Source organism: Salvia miltiorrhiza, chromosome 1 (genome assembly GCF_028751815.1).
Source record: "Salvia miltiorrhiza cultivar Shanhuang (shh) chromosome 1, IMPLAD_Smil_shh, whole genome shotgun sequence".
In the NCBI taxonomy this organism is placed as follows: Eukaryota; Viridiplantae; Streptophyta; class Magnoliopsida; order Lamiales; family Lamiaceae; genus Salvia; species Salvia miltiorrhiza.
Genome location: NC_080387.1, coordinates 31,007,307 through 31,020,727, shown reverse-complemented (window position 1 = coordinate 31,020,727; position 13,421 = coordinate 31,007,307). Strand labels below are relative to the sequence as shown.

Sequence of the window (13,421 nt, the reverse complement as noted above, 5' to 3'; positions counted from 1 at the left end):
AGCATAGATTGGGCTAATTTGCATAGCCCTATAATGATGTTGACCTTAAGTTTTAGATGTTGAATAAACTTGTGATATTTTGAGCTATAAATGTCCATACTACACAGTTTATTCTTTGTTGAGTGTTGTCATACATGTAGTAATCTTCTAGAACTCACCATGGTTTCTATGTCAGTTGTTGTTGTGTCCAGGATTAGGAATTGATTTTAGGTCACCATTTGTTTGCCAAATTTTAAACCAAACTCTATCCTTAATGAAAAAAATTGTTCTTTCTTATCCACTTTGAGCCTAATTAGCTTTTATTCTTGAACAGGACGATAAAGGGTGATGTAGTTTATTGGAATCTTGGTGTGGTACAGAATGTTGTTGGTTGTAGAAAAATAATGGATGATTTTTTTTGTTGCTATTCACTCTTATAAACTCTAGAAAAATATGTGGAAAGAAAAATAAAAAATTACGAGAAAATTTTTCACACAAAAAAAAAATTGTGAAGTCAATTGTACACTGAAAAAATCCTTGAAAATCGGCTTTGTTGTGGAAAGTGAGTAAAGAACATAAGAGAGTGTTTAGCTTTGTGGTATAGTGATGTTACATCTCTTGGTTTGAATTGTTTATGGTGACATAGTTGGAAGGAAGATAGAATTTACTCCATTCTTGTTTTGTCAATATATAAGGTGTTTTATCTTAATTTATTTTTGAGTCACTTGCCTTAAATTCTCTCACCTTAAGCAATGTCCCTACATTACAACAAAAGAAAAAGACTTTTTTGATCTTAGTCTTGTCACACTTTTAGCGATGAATATTGTAGACAATCGACAAGCCTATGGGAGGTAATCCACATTGTCTTGAATTTCGACGAGAGTATACACGTCGTATTCCATCAATTGAGAGTTGAGTGATACACATACTAATGAGATTCAATTATTTGGAATGTCAATATTGATTTTTATTATGGATTGTGTGTTTATTGGGGCTTTTGTGCAAATTATTGAGGATTTAAAGAATTCTTTCATTCTATACGTTTCTGAGACATCAATGATCTAAGATTCTTCACATTCGTATTAATTGATTGTGTTTTTCTCATTATTCAAGGAAGAACAATGACTTAAGTTTAGAGGAATTGATAAACATTCATTTTGCACATTTTTTTTTGGTATATTATTGCTTGAAATGTTAGAATTATGCTTAAATGTGATATTATTTGTTACGAGTTTCGTATTCTTTTGTGATATCATGTTTGGGTGTAACTTTGGCTGTTTTGGTACATGTTTGAGTGTTATAAAATGTATAATTTCCATAATGAAGGTCTGAGAGTCAGGTGTGAGGAGTATGTGGCTCGAGAATCAAAAAAATGGATTCAAAAGGATGAAGAATCGAGCAAAAAGGGAGAGCTCGGCGACCACCATAGAGGTCACCAAAGTTAGCCTTTGGCTTAGACTTGAGGGTTGCGACTGCCGCAGAGGTTGTTGGCGTCTTTGGATGATTTTGGCGAGCTTGGGGACCTTGGCGGCGGTTGCCGAGGTGAAGAAGTATTGTTTGCATGAGTGTGGCAACCTGTGTGGCGATCGGTGCCAAGGTCGCCGAGTGTACGTTTTTTCATGTTTTCACATTTTAGTATGTATTTTTGAATTTTTGACTGGATTTATCCATGAGCCTATAAATAGGTCTCATTGTTGACCTATTTAGGATATCGCTTTCACATTTCAATATTCTTAGACTTAGAACTTTATTGCTTTGTAATTTTTAGAGCTTGGGTCAGATTTTCACAAGATTAAAGATTCAAGTTTGTTACGCTGAATTTATTCCGAGTTTTATTTAGTTTATTCTTTTCAATTGCTTTATTTTTAAATATGTTTTTGTTTTCTTTTACTATATCTGGCTAGTTTATTTTCCGATTCTAGAGTTTGTATGATGTTGATTGAATATGTGTATTTAATTTATTGATATAAATTTGTCTTCCATTTCCTAATTCATGATTCCTAGTGCTTAATTTATTGTGAATTATTTTATCAATAATTTGCATGTCTAATTGTTCAATTTGAAACTCGAATGTGTTAATTGTTCAGCCAATTCAGGATTGCATGATATAGTTTAACTTGAGACTTGAATGTGATATGTGGACTATATGAAGATATTCTTCGTGAGTTATTTAGACTAAATTTATTCTCTTAATACTTGAATGTGAGAGAATTTATTAATCTATTTTCATAGTTGTTCTTTAGAGAATATTATGAATATGATATTTCAGTAAGACTGAATTAAAATTGGTAATTGAGTCGATAGATTAAATGCGTATGTTTAACTAATGATAATACATTCCATAGGGTCAGTCAATGTCTTTCTCATTTGGTTTATTTCTTTTAATTTATTTGTTATATATTGAGTCTAGTTTTTTTTTTTTTCCACCCTATTTATGTTGCTTAAATATTGTTAAAGAATTCATGAAATTATTCAAAGTGTTTTCGTTTACCAGAGCCTGAAGATTACAATACTCGATTTACAATTTATACTTCAACTACACCGCGTTATTTGCGATATTTTGATGAGGAGACAGACTTTGATTTTTAGAGAGAAAGAGAGAGAGTGTGTATTTTGGTTGGGGTGGGGCCCACCGCAAATTAAAAAAAAATTAAAGTTTAACAATGTTAACCGGTCGTTTAATGCAGGGTGTTATTTGCATCATTCTTTCGGGAGTTCAGGGAGGTCAACGCGCTTTGACCGAGTATGGGGAGCTAAAAGCTATAGGGGGATGTAGTTCAGGGGCAATGTGCACCTTTGCCCCTCTAAAAATAAGCTCGTAGAACTTATAAGAGCTTATGTGGTCATCACTTCTAGAGAGCTCCTCCACATTGGTGTGGCTCTTAAATCAAAATTTCTAATTTTTGTTTCTATTTTCTCCTTAATTTAAATGCATTTGCAGATTAAAATAAATACTCCCTTCGTTCCGCCGAGCTTGAGATGTTTCTTTTGGACACGAAAATTAAGGAGTTGTAAATTAGTATTTTAAGTGTAGTATAAAAGTGATAAAATATGAGAGAAAGTAATAAAATGATAAAGTAGGAGAGAAAATGTAATAAGGTGTGCAATTAGTTTAGTAAATTAATGCTTTAAATTGCCTAATTTTTGCCCAAAAAAGAAATGACTCAAGCTCGGCGGGACAGCCTGAAAAGGAATACGATTCTAGCTCGGTGGGACGGAGGGAGTATTAAATTTTAACAACAATTTTTTTACTAAAATTAAATTTCAAACTTACATTAATTATATAAAAAAAAAATCCTCTTTTTTGATCCATTTTTTTTTATATGAAAAATAGGTGAAGGATGAAATAAAATATGAAGAAGAATAGAAGATGAAGAGAAAATTAGAATTGCAGTGTAAAATGAACGAGGATAAATGAGATATTAATATGAGAAAATTGGAAATAATGAAAAAAAATTGAAGAACGTAATTGAATGAGCCAACGGCTCTTTTAATAAATAAATAAAAAAATTGAAAAAATGCATCAAATAGTCGTTGACGCGCTTGTTTCTCTTTCATCAAACGTCTGACATGCGCCCCATCCCGAGCCACCCTCCCCCCAATAGCATTGTGCAGCTCATTGGAACCCAGCTCGAGCACGCCCAACAGGCTACGATGTGGTTGCTTTAAGCTCCTAAAAAAAATAAGTTTGTCTACCATAACTTATTTTTTCATAATTTCATATGTAACAATCATTTTACATTATAATTTGTTATCTTCATCATATACCACTTCAAGTTCATCTTTTTTCGATTTTCTCTCTCTACTAAAAACTTATCTCTCTACTTTATAAGCTCAATTATACAAAGAGTATAATAATGTATATCCCACCAAATGTATATCATTAACTAAAGTGTAACTATAATATATCCCAACAACAGTTTATACTTACCTAATATAGAGTGGCACAAACATGAAGTAATGGTAATAGAAGTATTTTCCAGCTTAAGCTTCGACCCGCGCCCCAGCTTTGCCCCAACCTGTCTCACCCATACTCCCAGTTTCACCCAACATGTACATCATTCACTAAAGTGTAACTATAATAATATATCTCACCAATAGTTTATACTTGCCTAAAATAGAGTGGCACAAAAATGAAGTAATGGTAATAAGAGTATTTTCCATCTTAAGCTTTGCAACAATGAGTTGGTGGATTGATAAGCAGCTTTCACAACTAAATAACCATCACCATTCACCTGCCTGGTGTCTCTTTAACTAATATTATTATTAGCTAAAAGCACAGCTCCAAGCTAGGCCATCTTATATGGCGACGTTCATAAAACAACCAGACATTTTTTCCACATTTAACTATTTAATCCAAATTTTATTTCAATCCAAATGAATTCTAGCAGTAACAATGGAAGAATCTTTAAGAAGCAAAGGGAAGTTTACATGATAAGGGTTATATCTATCCGGCAAACCACTCGTGCATACGAAAATTATTCATAGAGAATGATAGATGTCACTTATCTAATATTCCAATGTAGAACCACTGCCACCACGAGCCTCTATATGAACCACAGAAAGATACAGAGTGCACAACGGGGTTAACTTTTTGAAGCGAAGGTGACAGGTAGCTTAGAGGGGAGTCAAACCCACAACACCTGCATATTGCATATAAAGGGAGGTATCAATCAGATGAAGTGTGTTGATATAAAAGGATAAAATTTTGGGATCTACAAAACATATCAGCAGAAATGAACACGATTTTATCAGGTCAGCAATATCAAATTACGTTATAGTATAACTAGACAGTAAGACACGTATCAGAAACTCTCAGACGAGTTTCGTGCAATCATATTTTGATGTTCGATAAACTAAAGAGGAAGAAGAAGAAGAAAAAGATGAAGAAGATGAAAGCAGCCCATCAACCATATATTAAGACGAGGAAAGAACAACTTGAAGAGCTAAGAATGTCAGATTTACTCAAAGAGTACGGTTTTGACTTGGCAAAAAGGTATTTATTCATATGGCGATTAACAAAGTTTAAGTCAACTCTTAATTGCAAAATAAACTTATATTTTATATTTTGTTTTTTGGACCAATGTCAGTGATGTGGCTGGCAACCCAAACTTGTAGTTTTCTCACCCTTTGGAGACATGCCATTCCCACCTTGGAATTCCATTTAGCAAAACAATAGTAGGCGCTCGAGAGAAACTAAACCAAGGAATATGTTTTTAGGTCAGTTTTCTTAAGCATAAATTGGGTCTAAAACTTTTAGGTCAATATTGTTCCCAACTATATAGGTTCTCAAGAACTATGAGAATAGTACTTAACCATAATCATAAATACACATAACTGAAATCGACATAGAAATATTATCCAAGTAATGTTTTAGATGAACTAGAGAAAAATGGTTGTGGATGGATTTAAAAGGTGTTTGGCTGAGCTTATAAGCTCTTTAAAATAGCTTATAAGCTGTTTAGGATTTAGGAGCTTATAAGCTCCTTCAAAGTGTTTGGCAAAATAAGCTCCTAAACAACTTATAAGCTCTAAAAATAAGCTCCAAGAGCTTATCAGCTCCACAAAAAATAAGTTCATCTACCCCAACTTATTTTTTTTCTAAATCTTATATGTAACAATTATTTTATAAATATTATTCAACTAAACTCAATTATCCAAACACTTTGACAACTTAGAAGCTCTTAAGAAACTACATCTTATAAGCTCTTGAAACATCTTATAAGCTCTTTATAATAAGCTTAGCCAAACACCCTCTTAAAATTGCTTGATGCTGAAGATCTTGAGAAAGTACAAATTGCAGAGCCATTGCAAAATATAATTGAATGCAGGACAATTTCATAATTCGAGTAGTAGAAAGTTTGAGCTTGTCTGAGAAGAAAAAGTAGCCTACCACAAGCCAAACGCCCTCCAGCATTGCCAGTAGAAAGACTGAGTTCATGACCACCTGCAGCTCAAACAATTTAAGGGAAGATGCATAAACTTACAAGCTAGATAGATGGGAAATATGGCGACTACAATTGCTGCAAAGCAAATTGAAAGACAGCCCTCAAAGCCTTTTTTGGTAAATATATCTGAAATAAAGCGTCATTATAGCTAAAATCATAGAGTTTACCCTTTCCAAGATCATCCTCAAGTTCATGAACCACAAAGGCTCTGCCAACAACTGCGTTAGGACCACTCAAAGGTATCTGCATTTTGATAAAGAAATAAAATAACTTATATTTCTAATTCCAAGATGAACAATCATTTCTATCTAAAAGCCCGCATATAGAATGCTACCTGAGGGTCCACAATTGTTGCCTCAGCCACACCTATATCAATTTCATTGAATCAGTTCAAAAAGTGAGAACTTGAGAGAATGCAAGAGATGGTATTAGAAATGTGAGAACAAAATACCCTCAGCATTGGCAATTATGTTTCCCAGGTCACCCGCATGACGGACTTCATCTTCAGGAGCTCCGTGTGTCAAACCATTCGGATTAAAATGTGGTCCTATTAATAGCAAAAAATGCTCAGCATCAAGTATAAAATTACAAAAACAGAAAAGCATTTCAGCTTATGTACATGATGAATCAATGAAGTCCCAACCTGTTGAAATGCATCCATTTGTAGTGTCACCAAACTCGTGCTGCAATCTCGACATGAAACAGAGCTTTTATTAGAATTCATAACTTGATTGTGCAAAAGTTTTTCCGAGTTCATAACCTAAAAACTAATTCAATCCATCAAAAACACTCACCAAGTGGAAACCGTGCTTGCCCGGAGCGAGCCCGGTCACTCGAACATTCACAGTGGTTGGGCCTACGAGGCCAAACAAAGAAATCAGAGTAAAATCACAATGTATGCACATTCTTGAATAAAAATTAAAAAATGCACTTAATTAAGGAAAACGCTGATAATCAGACAAGAAATCGCAGATCCCATTCGAAGAAAGAGGCTGAATTGGAGAAATAACTAAAAAAAACAGCACCATAAATGCGATAGATTCAACTTTATAAGACCAAATAGAAAAAAAGAAAAGAAAAGAAAAGAAAAAAGATTGAAGCAAAGGTGTTCGACGAAAAGACTGAGAGAGAAAGTGAGTTTACCATCGCCATCCTGTGTCAGAGTAACAACGCCCTCGACACCGGCAGTCCCTTTGAGGACGGCAACAGCCTTCTTGGCGGCGGAGACTACGGCGAGAGGCTTGGGGGCGGCGGCGGCGGAGAGAGATAGAAATGGGCGGACCTTGGCCTTAAGAGCGACGCCATGAAAGGAGGAATGGAAATGGACCGACGGCGAAGAGGTAGACGAAATGGTGGGGAAGAGGAGAGGTTGGTGGCCGGCAGCGACGGCGGCGAGAACAGAGTGTGCGGCCATGACTGCGAGAGCTGCCTGCATAGGATTGGATCAGATGATAGAGTGTGAGTGGGCGAAGAGTCAATCCAGTGTTTTCTCGTCTCTTCGTTTGTCATTTTTTAACTATTATCTGACACGTTTTTATGCTGTCGTCATCTTCGGGCTGGGCTCAAATGTTCAAATTCCGACCAAAATTGGACCGACTCGGCCCGACCCTATTTCATTATTGGGCCGATGGGAAGGGCTGGGATGACCCTTGGACCATTTCAGATTGGGCTTGCTCTGGTATATTGAAATTATTACATTTGATTCAAATTACAAATTTCACATCATTTTAAAAGGGGTGATTCTATTTCTAGCCCCATTTTTACTCTTCATAGCCTTTCATTTAATAAATAATAAAAACTATTTATAAATGTTCACATATAAATAATAAAAGTGATTTGATTTATACATGACATCTGCTTTGATTGGTAACAGGATACTATCTTATCAAAGAAAATCATAACGAACCTCTCCTTTTCACTTTCCTCTTGAAAATAATTACTTAGCACTTAAAAGTTTGTCTTCAAAAATCAAAATAATTTGTTAACTCTTTTCGAGATGCAGAAATTGTCTTCAAAAGTCAAAATAATTACTTAGCACTTAGAAGTTGTCTTCACTTTCCTCTCCCAATTTGCAAACCCACCACCAATTAATTGTTTATAGAGATTTCGGAGATGGCCGACCACTTGTGAGAGTGCAGATTAATCCCATTGTTGAAGATGATGAACTCAGATTTTCTTTTCCCCTTTGAAGGAAGTTTTTCCCGTGGGTCCTGCTACGGTAGCCTTAAATTCAAATGTCTCTTCACCTTTTTTTTTCTGCCGAGATAGAGATGAACTTAGATCTAGGATCCCCTTTTTCCTGGTGATATTTTTCCCCCTTTTTTTAAAAAATAGAGAAAAAGATCTATTCATCCCCCAAATTTTTGGAATCAGAATTTTCATGTACCAAAAATTGATGGGGGTGTAAGATGCAGAAGATTTCCCCAGCCGATTAGACGGTGAAACAGAGCAACCCAAATTTTTTGGGAATATTTGAAATGAACTTTTTGTAGAAGTTTCAGAAATTTTCACGAATGAATATTTTTGGAATCGAAATTGTAAACTGAAATCGATGAATTGTCATCGGAGAGGAACAATATTGATGAACTTGTATTACCGTGCTTTGTTCTTCTTTGTATATATATAAATCTATCATTTTTGGGGGGTAAAATAGTATATTCATAAATATTTTTTACTCCCTCCGTCCACGAAAGAACTTCCTATCTTTCCTTTTTGGGACGTCCACAAAAGAACTTCCTACCTATTTTTGAACTATACCCCACCACTTATAATCCTCTTACTTTTCACTTTTCACAACTCTCAATATTAATTATAACACCTTTTCACCACTCTCAATACACTCAACTACCTTTTATCCACTCTCAATACATTCAACAATATTTTTTCTTAAAACCCGTGCCACTCCCTCCTAGAAAGTTCTTTCATGGACGGAGGGAGTATTATTTATTAGATAGGAGGTTATGAAGAGTAAAAAGAGGTTATGTATAGAATCACCCTTTTAAAAGTCTTATAAACCCACGTCCAACTTTTTATATTTTTATTATTAGACAAACACAAATTTTAAAGGTCGCGTCAAGATGACTTCGAACTCGTGATTTGTGATAAATGTTAAAGAGTTTGGAATATTAGCAAAAGAAATGAGATGATTCTCAATAATAATTTGGCTGTTAAAATTTTTGATGTGTGGAGTTTCGATTTTATGGGACTATTTCCTAAGTTGTTTGATCATGATTATATTATTCTTATCGTAGATTACTTGTCAAGATGGGTTGAGGAAATCCCCACGAGGACATATAATGCTAATATCATTATCAAGTTTGTGCAGGAACATATTTTTACCGGTTTGATTTTCTTCATGTTATCATTAATGATGGGGAAATATTATTGCAATAAGTTTTTTGAGAAGTTGTTGAAAAAGAACGACATTACACATAAGGTGGATACTCCATAGCATCCACAAACTTCCGAGCAAGCTGCAATGAGCCCGGAAAAGTGTTTTGGGAATGAGTCAATGTCGACTTATTTTTGGAAAAGTGTGTCACCTTCTAGTTGAAGTGGAGCATAGAGCTTACTGGGTAATCAAGTTAGTCAATTTTGATTTGCTTAATGTTGGAAAAGATCGAGCTTTGCAACTTTCAGATCTTGGTGAGTTGCGGAACAAGGCACATGACAACACTAAGATTTACAAGGATAAAGTGAAAAAAGGCTCCATGATCGAAGCTTAGTAAGGAATGAGTTACGTTTGGGAATGAATGTTCTTTTGTTTATTTCTTGGTTACAATTATGGAGTGCTCAAGTTAATGGTCATTGGGTGAAGCCATATATGGAAGGATGAATTTGTCCAAAGGGAGTCAAATTTGTTGTGCTTGATGATGTGATATTGCGACTGAGCATGAATTGGTCGAGCTAGCGATGTTAAATTAAGTGTTGCATTAGAGGCAACCCACAAGTTTATTACTTTCTTTGCTTGCTTTAGGTTATTTTAATTTTATTTTTTTTTTTTTTTTGGCAATGAAATTGAAGGGAAATATTTATTTTGGTTTACATGAGAGAATTCTGCGTATTTGATCGACTTGAGCAGAGAGTTCACTTAATCAAATATGAGAGTCAATTAGAGTTGACTTTTATTTTCAATCACTATGATTTTTGAGCAAAAGGTAAGCTCAGCTTAGGCTCATCATAATCCAACACTAAAGAGATTAGATGAAATATGCAAATTAAAACGTAAGTCGCATGTGATAAGTCAGTCGACGCACATTTTAGGCACAAAATGGCATCACGAAAGGTCAATCGCAGGTGACGAGTCAGCCGACGTTGACTTCGAATTACAAAATTAAAAGAGTAATATTAGCACGAAATGGACAGCAAGATGAGTGAGTCGGGGTGACAGTCAGTTGGCGTTGACTCTGAAATAAAATAATAAAAATAAAAAATCAAACCCTTGTTTTCAAAGTCAGGCCCACTATCTTCAATTCTTTTCTCTCTTTATAACTGAACTACTCTGTGTCGCCTTCAACCATCTCTCATATCCCGCGCCTCACCTAAAACTATCAAGGTCTCTCATGTCGGCCACCGTCGTTTTTCCACCGTTGCTTCTCATCTCTCATATCGTCACACCTCAGTGCCGCGCAGCGCTGGCAGCACTGCGACACGCTGCCCATCAACCGTAGTTCACTTCAGGTTGCATATCATCCATGTCGTCCGCTGCTAGCTCTTAATAGGCCGCCACCACCGTCAGCAACGTAACTTCCAGTTTGCAGCCATCTTTTCGAGCCTCTTTATCAACCTAGGTTAAACGCGATACTTTGTCTGCTATTCGTCAATTTGTTTGATATTGTGAAAATGGTGGGGATGAATAATATAAGTTCCACAACTCAATAAGCTCGTCATGAGGATATACAGGAAATAAAAAAGGGCACAAAGAATCGATACATCAGTAGTAATTTTAATGTCCCATTTCTGATCTTTACTTATGATACATATCATTAATTAGTTATAGTTAATTAGTATATTGTTTCTTAAATTTATTTAGTTATTTAGGCTTAAATTATTTAGGGTTCAGGCTTTTGTGTGGGCTCCAAGATATTTCTTGGGCCTCAAGTTTCTGTAGGTCTTTAAATAAGTTAATAGTGAGTTAGGGTTAGGATTATCGTCGCAGTATTATTCTGGACAACTTAGCCTAGCAAGAGGAGTTCGGAACATCGTTCTTGTTGTAGGCCTCGCAAGATGAGGGTTACTCTCTGTTTTCCTTGTTCAGTTTTGATTTCGATTTATTTCTCTTTCAGCTCTCATGTTTTCTATTTATCTCAAATCCTTTACTCTATCAATTGGTCCGACCTGCCAGATAAAAAAAAATAATGGAGAAAACGATAGAGAAGGGTGTTGAGTCTGTTGACTCGAGCTTGACAACATTTGAGCGAATAATAGAGAAACTCAATCGCAATGAGGAGTTGCCGGCAATTCGATCAAGAAAAATGAAGCCCTCTCCCATTCCATGTAGCCAAGATAATGTCAAATCAGCCACACCGCATCCACCTCATGTTTTTGTGATGACTCCACGGCATCCACCTCATGTTTCTGTGATGACTCCACCGCCTCCACATTCTGTTTCCATAATGACTCCCCCACCTCCATCTCTTGTTTCAGTGACAAGTCTGCCACCTCAGCCTCCTGTTTCCCTAACGCCGTTGCCACCGCCTGTGCCTCTTATTTCTATGGAAACGCCTACTTCTCTTATAGAGACAGTGGTCGTGGTGGCTCCTGCCCCTTCAAATATACTTGCTGCGTCGCTCCCTACAAGAACTTCATCTCTTTCAAGGGTTGCTCCCCTCTCTACAAGGGTTGATTCCCTCTCTACAAAGACTCTTGTGCCAACAAGGATTTACGCCAGCTTTGTTCATCGAGATTGGAAGGAATTGAGTCAATTGACTAAGGATTTTCTTACTACGATAAACTTAGGCAGAATATATAAAGCCTCTCTAGGGATCACGGTGCAACGAGGGGAATATGAATTTTCATAATCAAAATAGCTCGAAGACAGAGCAGATTTGGGATGTCTTTTGAAGTGCTTACAGCCTTGAGGACAATGTTGTTTTGAAAAGCGGAGAAATTGATACAGATCATTATTTAGTATAGTTAATTAGTATATTGTTTCCTTAATTTATTTAGTTATTTATGTTTAAATTATTTAATTAGGGCTAGATTCAAGTAATGGGTCAGGCTTTTGTGTGGGCTCCAAAATATTTCTTGGGCCTCAAGTTTCTATAGGTCTTTAAATAAGTTAATAGTGAGTTAGGGTTAGGGTTAGGATTATCGTCGCAGTATTATTCTGGACAGTTTTTGCTGTAGGCCTTGCAAGAGGAGTTCGGGACAACGTTCTCGCTGTAAGCCTCGCAAGATGAGGGTTACTCTCTGTTTTCCTTGTTCAGTTTATATTTCAATTTATTTCTCTTTCAGCTCTCATGTGTTCTGTTTATCTCAAACCCTTTACTCTATCAACTAAGATTGAAGATAATTGTTATGCTTAATTAATTAAGAAAAGATTATTTACAACTTGTTGTTTTTCGTCAGCTAATGAGGATGTGAAACTGTGAACCAAGATATGTCTTATTGGTGAGTCATTTTTCACCAAAATCATATCCCAAAGGACCGGCAAGAATTTCTCCAATTAGAACCTGCAAGTAACCCACAAAATGATATGATCAAATTGAGAAAATAATAAACCTAAAAATAAAATCCAAACTAAACTAATTATTCTAAGCCTAAAGAATAAATAAAAAAACTCCAACAATTAATAAAGAATTCCAACAATTAATTAAGTCCACCCTAGTTTAATTATTCTGATGTAAATATAACTTTAATTCATGCAAGTAAATCAGTTATAGCCAATGAAGATGCTTCTAACGTGATTTTATTTCTCCTTAATTATTCGGTAATCAGGATGATGCTTCACTAATTACTATCCTAATTGACTGACGACTATAAGAGACACTCGATAAATTTAATGAGTCGGCAACATTAATTTCTAGAGAAACCCGATTTAAAACCAATAAACTCTGACACAAGATTATTGAATTAATATTGTTTTTTCCATTGACCAATATGTTACAATTTACCACTAATCAAACAATTATGTCTCGCTGATTTAATTGGTTGTATAATTAATTCTAACTCTCTAAATATTGCGCTCTATCTAATAGATTAAAAATAATTAACATTGATAAATATAGAGAATTGTCGATGCAATCATAAAATAAAGTATAAGAACCACTACAAGAATTATGGTCATAGACTACACAATATAGACGACATGCTTCGAAACGCGTAGTCTATTATGTAAATAGATGACAAGTAGCTAAAGTGTGTCGTCTATTTAATGCGGTCTTAGACAACATGCTTCAACCTCGTCGTCTATTATGTTCATACACGACGTAATACTTCGCTTGTCGTCTTTAATGTGATAGACGACGCAAGTCGTGTCTTTTAATTAAAAAT

The 13,421-nt window shown here is 35.4% G+C and overlaps 2 protein-coding genes across 2 annotated transcripts; one reads left to right on the top strand and one right to left on the bottom strand.

The window, feature by feature from the left end:
- Positions 1-4,321: 4,321 nt before the first annotated feature.
- LOC131019991 (superoxide dismutase [Cu-Zn], chloroplastic) lies at positions 4,322-7,437 on the bottom strand. The gene is made up of 8 exons (XM_057948630.1): positions 7,071-7,437; positions 6,722-6,783; positions 6,571-6,610; positions 6,379-6,474; positions 6,262-6,293; positions 6,095-6,170; positions 5,873-5,926; positions 4,322-4,622 (listed from the first exon to the last, which is right to left on the bottom strand). The coding sequence occupies exons 1-8, from the start codon at positions 7,360-7,362 to the stop codon at positions 4,597-4,599; spliced, it is 678 nt and encodes a 225-aa protein (XP_057804613.1). The 5' UTR covers positions 7,363-7,437; the 3' UTR covers positions 4,322-4,596.
- Positions 7,438-11,284: 3,847 nt separating this feature from the next.
- LOC131006197 (formin-like protein 14) lies at positions 11,285-11,947 on the top strand. The gene has a single exon (XM_057933379.1). The coding sequence runs from the start codon at positions 11,285-11,287 to the stop codon at positions 11,945-11,947; it is 663 nt and encodes a 220-aa protein (XP_057789362.1).
- The last annotated feature ends 1,474 nt before the right edge of the window (positions 11,948-13,421 follow it).